General features: G+C 28.9%; 1 protein-coding gene across 3 annotated transcripts; it reads right to left on the bottom strand.

Moving 5' to 3' along the window:
- Positions 1 to 1,486: 1,486 nt before the first annotated feature.
- On the bottom strand, positions 1,487 to 14,370 carry LOC109804015 (lupeol synthase). Of its 3 annotated transcripts, none has more exons than XM_020365746.3 (18): positions 14,230 to 14,370; positions 13,867 to 14,089; positions 11,730 to 11,915; positions 11,558 to 11,647; positions 7,163 to 7,357; positions 6,989 to 7,073; positions 6,437 to 6,603; positions 6,184 to 6,372; positions 5,977 to 6,090; positions 5,732 to 5,851; positions 5,542 to 5,664; positions 3,179 to 3,277; positions 3,037 to 3,093; positions 2,905 to 2,951; positions 2,671 to 2,814; positions 2,163 to 2,421; positions 1,916 to 1,999; positions 1,487 to 1,830 (listed from the first exon to the last, which is right to left on the bottom strand). In XM_020365746.3, exons 2-18 carry the CDS (start codon positions 14,059 to 14,061, stop codon positions 1,720 to 1,722), a joined length of 2,265 nt encoding a protein of 754 aa, XP_020221335.2. In that variant the 5' UTR covers positions 14,062 to 14,089; positions 14,230 to 14,370; the 3' UTR covers positions 1,487 to 1,719. The 3 variants fall into 3 exon arrangements, with proteins under 3 accessions (XP_020221335.2, XP_020221336.2, XP_020221337.2); XM_020365747.3 differs by having other exon boundaries at positions 14,203 to 14,350; XM_020365748.3 differs by having other exon boundaries at positions 14,174 to 14,291.
- Positions 14,371 to 20,286: the final 5,916 nt, after the last annotated feature.

The following is a 20,286-nucleotide window of genomic DNA, read 5'->3' as shown; positions in this document are numbered from 1 at the left end:
GGGATTAGGCTAGGCGCAAGTTGAGCGCGCCAGGCATGGAAGAGCTTAGGGCTCTCGAGTTGGATGTTAGGCCAGACGTGATTTGGTTGCGTCAGGCGTGGATACTCTTAGGAGTCACTGTTTCAAGGACATCGAGCGTGAGTTGAAAGCGCCGGGTGTGGATGAGTTTTAGGACTCTCAGGTTGGGATTAGGCTGGGCGAGCTCAGGCTGCGTCGAGCGTGAATATGTTTATAAATAATTGATGCTTATGCATGTTTAAAGTTGAAGATTTGGATCATGTATGTATGATATATGATGTATGGTGAGGTGTGATTCATATGTATGCATAGTGATGATATATATGAATGTTTGAATATGGTATGTTTATTAATCATGATGGTGGGTAGACCATGTATGATGTATGATGCATTATTGCATGTGATGTCTTATGACATGTGTATGACTGTTGATCATGATGGTGGGCAGACCATTATGATGTATGATGCATGATTGCATGTGATGCCTATGGCATGAGTCTAGCCTAGGACTTGAGGAGAGGAAAAATATTTTCGAACTGGAAGAGCTCACATAGAGTCTCTTGAGAGTGGTGCTTGGATAGGCCACTGATATATGAGAGTGGTGCTCAGGGAGGCCACTGGATTTGGGAGAGTGGTGCTCAGATAGGCCATTGGGATGGGTGAGTCTCCTCTAAGTCCTTAGCTAGTGTTGGAGCGGGATATGAGGTCGAGGGTTATTCCCTTAACGAAGTACTCGGGAAAGTGTGTGGATCCTTGCGGATAGTCGGTGGGCGAACTCCACAATTGACTTGGTTAATGCATGCCAAGGTCGTGGTAAGCCCGTACCCAGCTGTGCTATACCTGACGGTGGATCTGGACTTCCAAGTGTGTAAGTGACATCATCCAAGTAAACCTGAGTGAGGATTATATATCCTGTTTAGCTGTAACCGAGCGGGCGCATTGGGCGTGAAAACGGTTGGGGTGGTTTCGGTAGGATGGAATATCACTTATACAGCTCTATTGTTGTGGAGATCTTCTAGGTGTATGCGTGACGACGCATTAGATGATTGATATGCATTGATATTTGTCATGAGATGCATTTATTGCATGATTATTAATATGATGAAGTGTGGTGTTTGACTTCATGATTGGTGCATTGTATGTTATGCATGAGTAGTATTGGATAAAGTGTATGGTGAGACTCTATGAATATGATTGATGGTTGGATGATTGTGTAGTATAGATTATTGTTCTATACTTGTATGATTGATTTGTGAATTCTAGCTTACCCTTCTATTTTCATGTGGTGGAACTGCGATGATCATACTTGGTATGGAAGCAAGTCAGGGCTAGCTTGGAGTTGAGGTGTCCGCTGCGAGACGGGGAGTTTTAATCCTCGTGTTGAAGTTACCATTTTGGGTAACAGTTTTGTCTGTGCTTGACCGGCACTAGGGAATATTATTTTTGGGATGACTGTACATATATGGAGTTTTATTTTATAACAAAAAATTTAGTTAATTTATTTTTATTTGTACATGTATGTATGAGTTATCCAACTTAATATTTCTCTTAGTTCACTAGCAGTAGTGCGATTCTACTAAGTGTAGAGACCATGGTGGGTCGTTACAAAACATATAATTGATCCAAATAAAAATTAAATTACACATGTAGGAGTTGATGCGTAGGGGTACCAAGAACGAAACCATTTGAGGCATTCAGGCCTTAAGCATACAAGACATGGCGACGATATGCTCCCAGAGCCCATATGGAAAAGATGTTTCGATAGGAAGAGAAGTTGAGGGCACAGGTCCTCATAAATACTCCTGTCATCTCCTATGAATCAAAGTGTGTTGATCAGATAAACTAACATGCATAACGTTCAATCTCTTTGCGTCTCTCATTGGATGAAATCAATTACCTGCTGTGGGAAGTCTCCATCTTCCATTTGTGAATTGATTAGTAACTTCATTCCACGGTGTATAGGTGCAGGATCTATCTCAGCCTTTTTTCACCAAAACATTCACCACACTAAATTAGCACAATAACATACTCTATAAATCTGCTAAGAAACATCTGAAACTTTTGAGCTGTTCCAAGTAATAAATTTTTTCTCTAACATGGGGTATATTATAGCTACTACTAATTTTTTATAACAGTTTTCTAACCTGTCCTGCCTGAATAAGAGACAACAAAGCCCATGAAGTTTGAACCAAGTTTGCTCGGTTGCCTTCTAGGTTTGTATATACCCTGTTTCGGCTCGACAAGTAGCTCTCTCCCCACCCGCCACTAGGAAGCTGCTTTGACAACAAAAATTCACAAGCTTTGCGTAGGGAAGGACTGTCACGGTAGTTCTTTCCATAAGCTTTTAGTCCCTCTATGGCAAACAAGGTACCATAGGTATAGCAAATACCCCAAAAGCCGTACCTGTTCAAGTGCTTATCTATAGTAAATTATGAATAAGAATGAATTTCGTCTTTTATTGAACCAATTAAAACTACGGCAAGTTATATAAAAGTTTGTTATTGATGACATAATTGGAGTAGTTGTAAGTTATATAAAGAAGGATGCCCGTCGATTTCAATGGTAAAGCTAGATCCTAGAACTGTACAGTAGATTAGAGAGTGGTGCATAACATGCTACTATTAGGAAAGTAGATGGGACAAGATACAATACCACGAGCCATCGAGATTTTGTGTGTTTTCAATGAATTGGATTGCTTTGGAAATACAACGATCAATTTCCTCTCTTCTATGCTTTGGGTATAACTTTCTAAAGAGAACTAAGGCTTTCACTACTGATGCAGTGCATTCCACATACCTATTTCACATCATGCAAAATAGTAAGGGCAAGAGTTGGCCAATGTAGTGAGTGCATCAATACTTTTGTTAATTGTCACAGTAATCTTACTCCATCTCAGAGAGAGCGTCTTCGAAGACTTCAGATGGATTGAATTTCTGCAGCACACATATAAGTTCTAACTTAGTAAAAGGCAAAATCCTTAATCTTTTTGTTAAATAAAGTGCTACCGTATTTTATTACCTCTAACACACGGGAGGTTCTTTGAGGCTCCCAAGCAGGGAAACCGCCATTACTGCTCTGTAGTTAATTGGAACATGTGAGAGTTGCATCTAATTACGTATTCAAAGTTACATTGACAAATGATCTAACTAGGAAATCGTACTTGTAAATAAAGGATGACATCAACAGCATCATAGAATCGCCCTATTTCCATTTTCTCCCCAACTAGATCACTTGGCATTTCTGACAATTGGAGTGCAGCCTGTGCATAAACTTAGCTGTCAAATGTCAAACTCTAATATGTGATGAAAACCAGCATGATTTTAAAAAAAATTCCCGCAAAAAAATCTCCTTTTCACACACAGTGAAGATCAAAAGGTACAAGAACATACACATATAAATAGGAAAAACATGAATTTATTGTTGTTTGACACTTTTTGTATACATCCAGAAGAACATCTTTAACAAATATTCATTATCTCATCTTACATTACAAGTTTTGAGAAACACTCTTCATATAAAATCCCCTTCTCACATATGGTGGCAACCCTCTCTCTCTCGGTGGGTGGTAATCCCCCATGTTTCAATAGATACTGTTTACTATCATAACAAGATCCCTTTTATAGAAGAGATCCAAGACTAAATCTATAAATTATATTAAAATTAAGAAATAAACTTGAGTAACTTTTAAGTCCAAAAATTAAGTAAATTATCCAAAAAAAAAAAAGACCAACCTATTATAACATCTTTAATAATTGGTGTTGGGTTCATTAAACTCTTTAAATTATTATTTTTAACTCTTTTAAATATTCTTTTAAGTATTGGGTCTTCCATCTATTGAAAAAAAAAATGAAAATAATTGACCTTAATAGATTCTTATCATTCCTCCCCCCATTTTATGTGATTTGTCCTCGAATAAAGTTGATCGTCTTGCTTTATATATGGATTCATAATCTCAAAGAATTGCTTTTCTCATAAAATCTTTATGTGCAACTCTTTTTTAGACATTAAGACAAAATAATTTATAGGATTAAAGAAGAAATAAGTCCACAATCAGTTCCTTCAATTGTTTGAGAATTCTGCATCTTTGAAAATTTAAATTCATTTTCATTTGATGCTTTGCATTCTTTCTTTGGAAGCTCTTCAAGTCCCTTCAAAGGAGAGTTATTACTTATAAACACATGATTAGAACATAAAACTTTGCATTCTTTTTCTTCCTCTTTCTCCTTTTCTTTCAACTCATTTTCTCTCTTCTATATTTCTTTTATTCTTTCATTTTCAATTTCTTTTGATTTCTCACACGCTATTACTTTTCTCCTTTGGTAGTGTCTCTTTGAATACCCCACTTTATATGTGTGTTGCCTTGGACTTCTAGATCTAGATGTAAATTCGAGACTATCTAATTTTGCATTTAAGAGTTGGAATTGTGTTTGAAACTTTTTCACTAAGAACTTGAGATCAATATCCATTTTTTTTGGATTTGAAGATAAAAAGGTAAGAGATAAATAAGACCTAAATTCAAGAGCTGAAATTATGACATCAAATGATATGATTTTTAAAAGATAGGATCATCTTGAAAATAGGTACAATAACAAAGAAGAGCTTGATTATAACTGCAACCTACTAGTAGAATCAAAGTTATTAGAGAAAAATGTAACTCTAATCACGATCTATCGGTAGAACTAACACTATTATGTTCGTATCCAAAAATAAAGAAAAAGACTCTTATAATGGGAAACTCACAATTTGATTAATATTCAAGTTTGTCTTTGATGATTACAACAAATTCTATTTATAAAGTAAGACATTCAACCTCTCACTTACATGTAATTTTTCACTAAGCTTCACTAGGAAATAAATTTCCACTAATATTTATTTTTCACAATTACTCAAAACTGACCTAGGAAATATGAAAAATTATCTGAACTTATTTAATTAAAATAAAATACGAAAACTACATTAAAATTAAAAAATAGACTTAAGTAACTTTTAAACTAAAAAATTAAATAAATCATCTAAATAAAGTCTAAAACATAACCTTTAATAATTGGTATTGGGTTCATTAAACTCTTCAAATTATTATTATTTTTTTAACTCTTTTAGATCTTTTTCTAGTCATTAAATCATTCATTGATTAAAAAAATATTTAAAAATAATTAACCTTGACAAATTTCTATCATATACCCTTCCATTATGGTATGGAGCTTTTCCAAGAGTCAAGATTTATTCAAGGCCTCATGGAACGTATCTATTGGCTTTCCACTATATTTATTTGTAAATATTAATCGTGAATTTTCCCAACAATTACTGCGTTAATTTTGTTCATCCCAATATATAATACAGTACCAAACATCACATTGCTTCTCTTTAATGCAATCAAAGTAGCCATTTTCTTAGTTCTTTTATTGACATATTAATTATTTGGTAGGACGAATGTAAAGATTTTTATAAATAAAATGTTAATGTCTTGTTGTCATGCATATTTTAAAGAAGCAGATGAACATTGATCGATGGATTTGGGTGAACCTTGAGTCCTTCTGCCGTGCAATCTGAGACTGGCCAACAATGATCGGGCGTTGATAATGTCCACGCTCCTTTGCATACATGTCTGCACATTGATTTGAAATCGCCGGGTAGGTTTTCGCGGACCTAGAAAAAAATGGCATTATAATTAAGGTCTCTTTAATCAGTCATTATCTCACATCAAGTTAATTACCTGCGATGCCTTTAGGAAGTCGTGTGCTTTCCGAAGTGTTGGTCCGTACTCTTCACTCACATTACAACTAAGTATTGCTTGAATTGTTAATGCTGCATCCCACGTCTGGGTCCCAATACCCTACATTCAATTGAGATTTATGTATAAGGCGTTCCAATGTTTCAGAGTCGTGTTAGCTCAGAAAGCAAAAGTAGATAATAATTACCAAGTGAGTCATTCAACAAAAGTATGTAAAGACTATTTACCAGCATTTTCAAGCCGTCTTCTGCGAGCCAGAAGTAATCAGGGATTCGGGCTAAATGAAGTTTGTATGCCTCTGAGTTGGGGTCTTCAACCCAACGTGCAATCAAACATAACACCTGCATACAATTTCCATTCCGTAATTAAGGACAAATTGTGCTATGTTATGGAACAACTTACTATATTATTTAATGGTAATGATTGTTCGTTACCTTCTCTACACTTCCAATGCAATGGTATCTACTGTTCTCATCCTCGTAACGTACATGATTAATTGCGATTTCTAATGCCTTTCGTCTAAGTATAGAAAAGGGCCAACAATTCAGAAAACGCTCTCCCACATGATGAAGAAATCCCCATAACATATCTTGGATCATGGGATGTGGATAGTAGAGATCCTCCTGCACACCATTTTTAGTTTCACATATACATTAAAAAGAATACAAGGAAAAAGATTGTATGGACCTTAGCAACAGTGTTCCGGGCTTTATTCCAGTTGATATGATCGTAAGGCTCATTGTACACTTCTTGTCTCAGTGCTCTGATTAAGCCAGTGATGGGGCCCACGAACTTCTTCCCATATAAATATGACATAGGCATGTAAACCAAGCGAGCGTAGCACAACATGTTACCTGCATATTTGAGAAGAGACAAGGAAATGGTTGGTTGCAGAAAGAAGATAAATGGTGATTAATTTGTTTCTTAGAATTGTAGATTTGAGTTTAACTCAATCTTATAAAATAGGCTTGTAAGGTGAGAGTTATTTTTTACTTATAATTGTAAGACTTGGATTTGAATTTTTCTCAATACATCCTCTCGCACACTCATAGTACATGTATCAATGATAAATGATCCATTTAGAGTAGATCTAGATAAATATGATACTATCATAGAATTATGAATTTTAGACTAACTCAATTCTATATATAAAATTAATTTATAAGATAAAGATTACTTTTCACGCACTTATATCTATCACTAATCAAAGGTTGAAAAAAGAAAGGAAGCCCAAAGTACCTGGATGTATTGGGATGAATTTGGGTAGTAGCCAGATCTCTGGTGGTAGTGGATTACAACCAGACCATTCATAAACACCAAGTACCTACATATTACTCGTACGCATGCATGTGAGTGCCTTTTTGTGTGCATGTCATATATAAAAGTGAAAGTCGAACGTGACAATGAGTTTACCGAGGCCCAGAACTTTCCCCATGATGGAATAGCCACTAAACCACCATGGTCGAGGATCCATTTTCTGCCTCTCTCCATTGCACCATCTTCATCTTCAAGCTCTTCTCCAAGTATCCTCAAGGCAATGTAGCTCAATGCTGATCCAAACATTGTACTATGATCCTCTATATGGAATCCCCAACCGCCATCTTCATTCTGTCTCAACACAAATCAATAATCGGTCAACAAAAGTGATCAATGTCTCGTCCAATCATGTCTGTCATTATCGACTAAGTGACTTTTATATTTATCAACTATTGCTAATCTAAGCCAGATAGTGAAGCCTGAGTTACTAAGTGATTTTTTTAATTGATGACATGTATCTTCTATTAATTTAAGGCAATCGTTTTCTGTTGTACATTTTGTGTAATAATTAATATAATTACATATTTATTTAATTATTTTAATATAATTTAGTTTTTTATTTAATTGTTTTTATTTATATTCAATTTAATTTGTTGACTTGATCTTTTAGGTTGAGTTTTAGAAATATCTTTTCTTATAAAATATGGAAAATTTTACGGTACTCATTATAATTGTGCTGGAATAGTCGTCTAATTTTTTTATTTTTTTTAATTATAATTACTTGTTTTTATTTTTATTTTAATTTAGTATTTTTAATAATTTTATATCTTTATATTATTTTTATATTTTATAATTTTTATCTTAATGTAGTATCTATTATAATTAAATAGTTTAATGTTAATATTTTGTTAGTTTTAATTTTTCTTTGGTGTTAATTTTTTTGAATTTATAATATAAATTAGTTTTTCAATTGTATTATTTATTATTTTTCTTTTTTTTTAATATTTTTATAGGATTATTATAATTTTTGTTTTTAATTTTTTAATTTTGTCGCATATAAACAAAATTTGTTATGAAAATTGACTTTTTAATTTTTTTTTGAATTAGTCTTTTTTGATTGATTCATTTTATATAAATTTTTAATTTAAAATTTATGTTATTTTGAATTTATTTTTTAAAATTTATTTATTCATATAATTTAATATATTAAAACCCATCGATTTTCATGAATACTATGACAGTTCTTTATAAATATGATATTTTAATAAAATTTTATAGAGCTCAAACTAGTGTAAATCAGATAATATATTTATTCGAAGTCAAATGTTTCTTTTAAAAACTATTGACAATAAAGTCTAATACAACTCTAACTTGATATATAGTTGATATTGTTTAATAGATACGCTAGCTATCCAAGAGAATGTGTAGCATGGCACGTCTGGTTTATCCTAAAAAAGGATCGAGGGACACATGCATCCTAATGGGAACATATGTACCATATTGTTCCATGTGCAATATAAAGTTAGATTGGATCATGATCCCCATCATAGACATCATGGTTGTTACCAACTGACAAATTGATTACGCAATTGTTAATAACACCAAACACACGTCATAAACTACAAATAGTTGGCAGTATTTTAGTGATCGTTGATGAGGACTAGAGTCTATTTATGTATAAAAGTTCTTAAATATATGGGTAATAATTTTATCTTCATATCTCTAACTCTTCCTACTTTTTTACTTTTCATGTTGATAGATATTACTTTCCATTTTATTATGTTAGATGATTGTGCATGGAAGGACACCTCCCATGTTTGATCATCCAATCTTTTATGATAAGTATTATACCTATTTAATTGAGTAATTTCCTGAGCATCAAAATTCTTTTATGTACATCACCCCTTCGTTATTCGAAAACATTGTAGCGATAACAGTGTTATAATAATAATAATAATAATAATAATAATAATAATAATAATAATAATAATAATAATAAAATAAATAAAAATTTCACAACAATAACAAAATTATTCATTGTATATAGAGGAGCTACATTCTCCCTCAATAAAATAAGGACAATGACATTCAAACTAAGCCCATACTTTCTTAAAGTACATCAATTTAAGTTTTATTAACTATTATATTATTTAATAATTATTAGTAAGATGATGTTTGATTAAAACTCACTGTTAAATTAAAAGTTTTTTACAATTAGGTTATATAACACAATTTCATATTAATCTAAAATTATGTGATACCTCATTTATATAGAAAAAAATTGACAAAATATATTGTTTTAAAAATATATTAAAATATAAATAATTTAGTTATTTTTTTAATAAAATTTTAACAAAATTTAACATAAACATTTAAAATAACATAAAATTATAATTTGATAATTTGATCAATAAAAATATACTTTTAATATAATTTTTTGACCGTATAATAATTTTCAAAAGTTATATATCAATGAAATTAGATACATTTTCATATTTGTGGATTGTTTATGACCATAATAAGTATATTCCACTATAAACACCCTTATTTAAGTAAATAATATTAATATTAATTGTATGATGAGGTAGACTCATTTAATTAGATTATATATATAAGAGATTCATTTATTTTAGGAGTAAGTTTATCTAAACTTACTCTGTTTAATAACTCACGTTTTATTAAATTTCAACGATCTAGCAGTTGAATTTAAAATTTTTAATCCATAGATTAAGTTTGTAAATTTTTAAAAATTTTAAAAATCATTTGATTCTTCGTTTCATTAATTCAATTCAATGTACCAAATGCTTTTATGATTGTCTATCAATTTGAATTAATTATGAAACAAAGTATCAAATAACTTTTAATTGTTGTAAAAATTTGCAGACTTGATTTATGCATTAAAAACTTTAAATTAAATAATGATGATTCTTTGTTTCATTAATTCAATTCAATGTACCAAATACTTTTATGATTGTCTATCAATTTGAATTAATTATGAAACAAAGTATCAAATAACTTTTAATTGTTGTAAAAATTTGCAGACTTGATTTATGCATTAAAAACTTTAAATTAAATAATGAGATCGCTGAAATTTGGTGTAGAACATGCATTATTGAACGAAGTAAGTCTAAGTAAATTTACTCAAAGAGTAAACAGACTTCCTCGAATACATATATATATATATATATATATATATATATATATATATATAGAGAGAGAGAGAGAGAGAGAGAGAGAGAGAGAGAAAAAGGAGGAATCTGCTTACTCTAAGAGTAAGTCTACCTAGACTTACTCTGTTCAATAACTCATGTCCTATATCAAATCTCAACGATCTAACCGTTGAATTTAAAGTTCTTAATGCATAGATCAAATATGTAAAATTTAAAAAAAATTGAAAATCATTTGATACTTCATTTCATTAATTTAAATTGACGAATAATCATAAAAATATGTTATCTATCAATTTGAATTAATGAAACAAAGTATAACATGGTTTTCAAAACTTTAAATTCAACGGTTGAATTATTGAGATTTGATATAGAACATAAGTTATTAAACGGAGTAAATCTAGGTAAACTTACTTTACTCCTAAAGTAAACGAAATATCAAATCCAGGAGTAAATCTACCTGGACTTACTCCATTTAATAACTCAAGCTCTATATCAAATCTTAACGATCTAATCATTGAATTTAAAGTTCTTAATACATTGATCAAATCTGTAATATTTTAAAAAAAATTGAATACTATTTGATACTTCATTTCATTAATTCAAATTGACAGATGATATATTTTTATGCGTATCCGTTAATTTGAATTAATAGAACGAAATATCAAATAATTTTTTAATTTTTTAAAAATTTTGCTAAAATAAGTCTCTCATGTAGAAACTAAGGAAAAAAATGAATATAGAAAATATTTAAGATAGACATAAAAAATAAATAAACATTGTTGTATATAATTTTATAAATAATTATATTTTGTAAAAAAAAAAATACTTCAAAATTTAAGGAGAAAGAAGTTGAGATCCTTTTTTAACCTTTAAACTGGTTATTGAATTGAATATTATAGACAAAATAAGTTTTAATGACTATAATTTATGGTAGCAAAAAAGTTTTAAAATGTTTGACTAATTTAGAAATTAAATAAATGATGTGGTTATTATTGTCATTATTATCATTTTTAATGTTATTATTTTTATTATTGTTATTATCTGATAATGGTGAGGAGTAGTGATAATGATTGTTGTAGAGGTGATAATATAATAATAATTTATGTATATAATTAAATTTTTTTGGCAATTGTATATAATTAAATTTTAATTTTAATAATTAAATTTTTTTATCTATAACTTAGAAGACTATTAATAATGTTTTAATATGTTACAATAGAAACAAAATTATTTAAGTAAAAAATATTAATCGCATGACGAGGTTAACTCATTTATCAAAATAATTTATACACTACACTCAAATTCAACCTTATTTAAGATGAATCAGAAGGAATTAAATGAGATCTTATAATAAATGAAGCGAAAAAAATGATAAATATACCTGATGATTGTATAAATACCGAATAATTTCTTTTTTATGTTCGGGTCCTAAAACATCATGAAGGGATCCTGTAATATATAATGCCATTACCTGTAGACATTATAATTACAAAGAGCAATATTAAGAGTGGTCATCAAATTAAATTAAATATTATTATGAAATTGGAGCTGACCAGTGGTTGAAGGAAGAACAAAGGACCAGCTGATTCTGCTGGCCAGTGACCATCATGGGCTTGAATTGATGAATAGAAACTAATAGCCCTTCTAATTGTAGTAATCAACGCTTCCATCGTTACATTTTCTGTCTCTCTCACTTTCACTGCTGCTGGAATGGGGCCAAACTCATTCTCCTTTCTCAGCTGCATATTAGTTCAAATAATACCCAAATCACCACCACAATTGCAAATGTTAAAGGGAAAAACTAAAATAAATCTTAACGGTAAAAAATTATTATAGGGTTAAATACTACATACAACTTTTTGTATTAGAATGATGTGAAATTTAAAGATATATAATCTTGAGTATAATATTATATAATTTAATAGTTGAATTTATGTTATAGAAAAAATTATTAAAGATATAATATAAGATTTAGTGTAAGATTTTAAATTTATACTTGCTGTAAATAGGTCTTGATTATTTAAGTAATTTTTAACAAAATTATTTTATTTCATAATCTATGTTATATGTTAATTTTTAAAAATTTAACAGTTAAGTTAAAAAAAATTATAAATACACCTTGTTTACAATTGTTTACCAAATTTAAAAATTATTTATTATATTTTTACATTAATTATAATTTTAGTTGATATATCATGTCTAAGGTAGATATTAAGAAAATATGACAAACACTGTTAGGTGATGACGTGACAGTACATCAACTACGTCATTACTTAATAGAGAGAGACTAACATGAAGTATTAAATTAAAACAAAATTATTAAATAATTAAAAAAATAAATTTAATAAATAATAATCTAAAAATTAACTTAATTAAAAATAATTTAAACATATTTAAGTCAAATATTAAATGTTAATTTTTAATACGTAATTAAAATGCTCAACGTATTTGTACCGAAAAGAAATCTTAAATGGAAAAAGATACATCGTTCGAAAAGAGTTCCAAAAATTATTCTGAACAAATAAAATATTAATTTAAATTAAAAAATATTAAATTTAATAATTATTTTATAATAAATTTATTATAAAATAATAATATTTTAACATTTTGAAATGTGATTCGGACGTTCCAGAGGATGAGCACTGCTTATCTTAAATAAGTTATGCTACAGCCTCCAAAATAATTGTCTGAATTATCATTTGAAACTTTAAAATATTAATATTTTTTAATAAATTTATTATAATATAATTATTTAATTTAATATTTTAAAATTTAAATTATTATTTTAATAAATCGAAATGAATTCGTCACACACTTTCGGAGTTGGAATCATTTTCTATCTTAAATAGGGTAGTTTCTTTTCTGTGGTGGTAGTTGGAACTTTCTACTGGGAAAGAAAAATGGAAACTGACATTCTGACACTACTGTTTGGAGCTTTCATATTGATACTGATTGATAGTTTATTCCTTCCATTCGTTCACAAATTAATTCAACAAAAACAAATTGTACCCAAAAATTGTAATCAAACCGGGAATGTGTATGGATTACATTTCAAACATATTTTGATCTAATTGAATTAGATTAGTTTATTTTATTTTATTTTATTTTTTATTTTTCAGTCACTAATCTAAACTAGTTATATTAATTTGGATTGGATTAGTTCAGAAAATTTATCTGAAAAATAAAAAATAAAATCATATTAACCAAATTGTAAAAATATTTTCATGTCATCAAATAATAAAATATTCAATATTAAAATTGTTTATTAATATTACAAAATACTGCTTAAAACATTAAAAATTATAAGCTGAAAAGGTAACATACATCATTAAATGAAAATAAAGGCTTAAATACCGTCCTATACCTGTCGGCGCAAAACTAGAAAAATAAAGTTAAGTATTAAAAATATGTAGATTTATTATATAAATATCAAAACATGTTACCAAGAGTGATATTTAAGGCATAAAAAATGGTATCCAAAATATCAGCCATGAACCTCAAGTATTAAATTTGGGAAGAAAAGTTGGTTACAGGGGCTGCTGCTGTTGCTATTGTTTAATTAGAATTGAAGCTAATATAATATAATATAAAAAAAAACATATTTAGAAGTAAATAATTTAGTTAAAATGAATATATGTGTGATGAAGAGGGTGGAGTAAATTTGATGATGTAGATGTAGGAAGGTGGTACCTGCATTCTGATGAAGAGGTCGGCGCTTTGTCTGATGGAAAGACGGTTAACGGTGAATTGGTGACGTAGCCTTTCTACCTCAGCGCGTTCTTCCGGTGTTCCTGCATTTGGATCGAATACCCAGTGTTGCCGCCCCACGAAATTGTTCACTGAAATCAACCCCTTTCCTCCTTCTCCTATCTTCAACTTCCACATCTTTAGTTTATCACGTCACACCTTTAACCTGCATATATAATACTATTTAAAATACACTCAACACAGATACATAGCTTCATCTTTTTTTATCTCAAACACCACACATGCAAACCTAGCTACGGCATAGCATTCATTACTCACAATACTTTCGATTGGGAATCAAGATACCTAAGCACCGCTCACAATATTTCGACCACGGCTAGCTCAAGATATAGGAAACACCACAATACTCGTGTCTATCTCTCTCTCTATATATATAAGTACATACATCGCAAAGCTACAAATTTTTTTAACTCTTACATATAAATATCTTAATATCATTAATAATTTATTATTATTTTATTTTATATCTGTATACCAATTTTATATATTTTTATTTTATTTTTTACTTAAATATGTTTTTAATCTCTCAAATTTAAGATAAATTTATTTTTGGTCCTTCAAATTTAAAATTGTTGTTTTTAGTCTCTGTAATTTTTAAAAATTTTATTTTAGTCCCTTAGGACACTAATAATATATTTGAAAGTGACTAAATAATACAGTTATATAATATCAACCAGATTTAGTGTGATATTTTCACTGATAGGGATAATAATAGGTAGATTTTATGCAATAATATTTGATAAATTTCTTAACAAAATTTGAATATAAGGATTAAAGTAAGATTTTTTGAAATTACAGGGACTAAAAACAACAATTTTAAATTTGATGGATCAAAAATAGAATTATCCTAAATTTGAGGGACTAAAAACATATTTAAACCTTTACTTTTTTTTTAGTGTAAACTAATATAATAATTTTTAACTATTAATCTATCATTTTTTTAATATAAATTTTAGGGGAACTAAATTTTTTTAAAGCAATTTTATTACATATTTAAAAAATGGGGGGAGAACCTTGTTCCTCCAAGTCCCCCTTTCTCTCTATATATATATGTGTAAAATTGGTAATTCAAGGATTGTTACGTAATAATATATAATATATTCTTTTGTAAGAATATTATATATATATATATATAATTATTTTGTAAAGTGTGTTCACCATTTTTTTAAATTAATGAAAAAGTAATTAAGTTTAAAAAAATTTTATTTTTAAAATTTAGAATAATTTTTTAATTTAAAATTAATATTTTTAGTTTTCTAATTTTTTTAAAAAAATATTGTTTTAGTTTCTTAAGAGATGTATTAGACTAAGATTTCAATGAATTTTAAAAAAAAATTATTATAAATTTTTTTTGTGGTATTCAATTAAGACATTTTTTAATATAAAAAGTCATGTGATATTCAATTAAGATAATTAATTTTTTTTTAAAAGTCCATCAAAATTTGATGGTATTCAATTAAGACATTTAAGATTTTTTAAAAGTCTATTAAAATATACTGATATTCAATTGACTTTTTTTTTACTTAAAAAAAGTCCGTTCATATTAAAAAATATAGTGATTTTAGTGAATTATTTTTAATAATGAATTTTGTAAGACTTTTTAATATAATTTATATATAATTCATTCATGAAATAATTTCACAAATACTTTTAAAATTTTTGATGACTTGTTTTTTCCTTTTATTTCTACCTTTTTTTTTGTCTCTTAATCTTTTCTTTCATCTTTCTTGTTTCTCTCATAATTTTTTTCTTTCTTTTTCTTTCTTGTCATTCTTGCTTCTCTATTTTCTATTCTTCTTTATCTCATTTTCTCTTTTTCTTTTTATTCATCTCTCTCATTTATCTCTTATTCTTCTTCTTTGTTTCATATCTTTTTTTTTCCTCTCTCCTTTTGTCTCACCTTTCTTGCTTCTCTTTCTCTTTCTCTTTTTTTGTCTTTTTTTCTCTATCTCTTTTCTTTTTCTCTTTTTATTCATCTCTCATTTATCTCTTATTCTTTTTGTCCTTTTTTTTAATCTATCAATTGATGTATAATTTATTAATTTATTAATTATTAAATATTTAAAATGATTTTAGCATTTTTAAATATTGTTGGGGTTATTTTATGGTGTTTGTCTGAGAGGATATTTTATGAGGGCTATTTTTATAAGGTTATTACACAAGCATACTCTACAATGATAAGATATTATCTGCTTTGTGCCTAAGCCCTCACAATTTTGCTTTTGGTCATCACCAAAAGGCCTCTCTAACATTAGAGTATGTGTGTGCTTTATAAGTTGTTATTTTTTTCTCTTATTTTATCGATGTGAGACTTGTTTATATCCCAACAATCTTCCCCTCGAACAAGGGACCTAACATTTCATGCAGCGGAATATGTCTTTATATATCACATTATATGTTATGAGTTATGAGGGATGATACCACAAGGTTATTTTATGATGTTTGTCTTAGAGAATATTTTATGAGTTATTTTTTATAAGGTTATTACACAAGTATATTCCACAATGATGAGATATTGTCCGTTTTGGGTTTAAGTCCTCACGGTTTTGCTTTTGGTCATCACCCAAAAGACATCTCTATCATTAAAGTATGTTTGTGCTTTATAAGTTATTATTTTTTCTCTTATTTTATTGATGTAGGACTTATTTGTATCCCAACAAATATTATTTATTGTTAAAATTTTAAAATTATTAAAATTTAACTATTTATTTTAAATAAATTTAATATTAAAATATAAAAATTTAAAATATATATTAAAAATACTTTGCAGATCATAATAATAAGCACTAAAATAAAAATGAAGTTTTCAATTTACGTCATACATCTTTAAAAAATGTGATTGAGAAGATATTTAACATTTTTAAATCATGCTTCATAATTTATAAGTCAGTGTCTTTTTTTTATTTAAGATACAAGCTAAACTTATATTAACATGTAACACTACATAACCTACTTTGCAAAGAATATTGTTCGGATGAATTTCTAATTAAATTAGTGGATGAATCTTTATCTTCAATGCTATTAGTTAATGAAGATCATAATTTTGAACATATTGTTCATATTCATGTGCATGGAAGATAATATGTCATTGCATGGAAGACTAATATAACTTTAGATATATGAAGAGATGTAAGTTAGAAGGATATTAAATTTAATTATTTATTTAAAGATAAAGACAATTAATTGTCAAAAATAAAAAAAAAATTATGTTGATTTTATTTATTTATTTATTTTTATTTTAGATTTTTTATTTATTAAGTCTTCTAATTTTACAAATCTATGTTTTCTTATGAAATCCGTAAAATTCTTTAAAATCTTATAATATAAATCTATCAAAATCTGTTAAAATCCATTAAAATCTAAATTGCACAATTTTGATTAAAATCTAAAATTTAAAAATATTTTAAAAAAATTTTAAAAGTCATAACATTCATACAAAGTCTTTTTAAATTCATTAAAATTCATAAAAAAAAATTGTTAAAATTACGTAATAGTAGATAAATCTGGTGTTACATTATTTTCCACATTTATTAATGACTTTTGATTAAAGACTAGTTTTTTAAAAAATTACATAAAAAATAATTTTTAATTTTGAAAAGAAAAAAAACTTGATATTTGATGAAATAAAATCGTATTTACGAGGAATATTTAATCTTATACCAAACCTAAAATTTAAACGTTATTAGGACTGAACTCATTTATAATATGCTAGTGAAGTTAGGTGAGTGAATAAATATGATTTTAAGTTTAACGACCGGATGGAGATGAAGTTGGAGTTGGGTGTCTGTTAAGAGTTGTTTCGTTTTACACATTTAATGATACATTCATTATGCATGCTTCGTGGGTTGACACGCACGGATTAGCATAAGCACTGGGCTAGTTAGAAATTTATAAAATTTATATTTAATATAAGATTATTTAATGTAATATTTAGTAAAAGTTATATCAGTCATATTTAATATAATTAATTATTTTTTATTATCTTAAAAAAATATATTCTTAATTTAATTATATTTAATAATTAGGTATTTATCTTTTAAAAGATTTTCTAATTAATTAATTAACGAATAATATATATTAAGAAATATGATAAGATATGACTTATTTTTATTTTTTAAAGTTTAAATTTGTGAGGTTAATTAAAGTAGGATTTTGTTGATGAACTTTGCATATGAGTAAAAGTTAGAGTTTTCTTTTAAATATGTTAGTAATACTATGTTTGTCTCATTTTATAATGATCATATATCTTGTAGTTTGAAAAAAGAAGGAGAATCTGAATTTAGTATCGACCGAGGTGAAAAAGAGTTAAAATATCGTCATATAATATAAGATAACTATTAAGTAGTGGAATTGATCTTCAATTCTTCCATTATGTATATGTATGTTGAAGAAAGATTAAACTATTATCCTTAATATATCTTGTATGAATGTGTTTACAGTGAAATTCGTTTACAGGTTCTTTTTATTTTAGACTAGCACGACAAACGTTTCAATTTAGATATATGTTTTGAATTCTATAGAATGAGAAGGAATAGAACAGAAAGATTAAAGATTACTAATTTCTAAGTATTCATCAATTATTAACACGTAATAATTTCCATGCATGTAAACACTTAGATGAACAGAATGAACGATAATGACATTGACAATATAAATCATAGTTCTCTTTACACAATGTTCAAAACATTACAGCATTGATAATAATCTAACACTACGGGATTAAAAGAAGAACAAGAAACTACACTAAACTACACTAATTCTACTCCTATAAAGAGAAAAGGAAAATGGCCGAGAAGTAGTCATACCCAAAAATAATTCCTTGCACGAAAGTCATATGCGTAAGCGGAGAGTGCTTGAGAGTTTAGTTCTAGTATGAGTTTTTCCGACCCTCGTGGAGATGCATAACTCTTTAATTTATAGAGCCAATTAAGAGCAGTTAATTTGGTGTGTGTCAGCCATTATAGGATAACTGCTATCCACTATGCTTACCATGCAGTTTTAAATCGTAACTTCTCATAACAGTTCATACCACGTTTCTACTTTCTCGATTCGACCCTTAGTAACTACCCTGATGCATTTTAATCGTCATAAACTTCCAATAACTTCTTCTCATCTTTTCGAGTATTCTTTGTTCGATTCAACCATTTTTTTGACTATATCTCCATCATGAATAAATAAAACCCCTAATACACTTCAGGTAGGTGTTGGTCTTCCTCTTTCCTTCGATCAGCTTCATGAGGACCTTTTTCGATTTCCCTGACCTTCGAGCAGCCCTAACAAATGCCCCCCTAGAAATTCAGTTTCGGTGCACATACTGGGTGAACAAAACTGAATTCCTAACAAGAATTATTTTCGATGCTATGTCGAGTTATTCTCCTTGCTTGGTGGCTTACATTATTTCGATGAAAACCTACTTCTGATCCCCTATTTAATGTGATGACCGTTTTTGATGTGAAATTGATGGCTCTGACGGCGCGTGCTCACATTCCTCCATAAATTTGTCTTGTGATAAGAAGCGTTTTGGCGGCTATTACGCATATTCAGTTTAAATTTTGAATTAATTTGCCAAACTCGTTTCACCTCAGGCCCATTACTACGTTAAAACCTTCTTTTTACCCAAAGGTGAAATCCACTTTCACCACTTTCTTTCTTCGCGCCCAAGCCTTCTTACCTCCTTTGCTCTCTTCTTGCTCTGCTTCACTCTTCTGCTTCTTGGTTTTCTTCTCCGGCAATCTTGCATTCCTCATTCTTTCACGAGCTTTTTTCTTCATATTTGACATGGCCTCCTCTGCTGCGTCCACCTCTGCTGCTGTAGCTTCCACCGTTTCTCCTACCGTAGCTTCTGCATCATCTCCAACCATGGTTTCTGCTTCATCTCCTACCACGATCACTACGACATCTCCCATAATGGCCACGACAACCTCTACTCAGGCTGCTCCTCTCTTGATGGCTAATGCTCAAGTCTTCACTGTCCCTGAAGGCAATGATACCTTCGTCCCCATTCCTGGCATGGAAGAAGCCAGTTTGAAGATTTTCCAATCCTAGGTACTTCTCCCTTTCTCTCTTGAGAATGGTAGCGTCCATGCTTTCTTAGGACCCTTTGCTGGTCAAAACAAGAAAAAATTTGGTAATACTTTACTGCCTGAGGACCCGTCTACTTTACCCTTCATTCATTTTTAGGGCTTTTCCCCCTATCAAAGATAGGCATCTACAATGGTTACTTCGTGTAGAGAATGCAATGAGTTCTTCCTGGATCGAAACTGGTATATTCGAGTTTATTCAACTTGCAAAATTTGACCTGCATTTGTTCGACCCCCAAATGCTTCTTTCTGCAATTTTCTT

Source organism: Cajanus cajan, chromosome 1 (genome assembly GCF_000230855.2).
Source record: "Cajanus cajan strain Asha chromosome 1, NIPB_CcT2T_4, whole genome shotgun sequence".
Classification (NCBI taxonomy): Eukaryota; Viridiplantae; Streptophyta; class Magnoliopsida; order Fabales; family Fabaceae; genus Cajanus; species Cajanus cajan.
The sequence above is the reverse complement of the archived record's forward strand: the minus strand, read 5'-3'. Positions and strand labels throughout refer to the sequence as shown.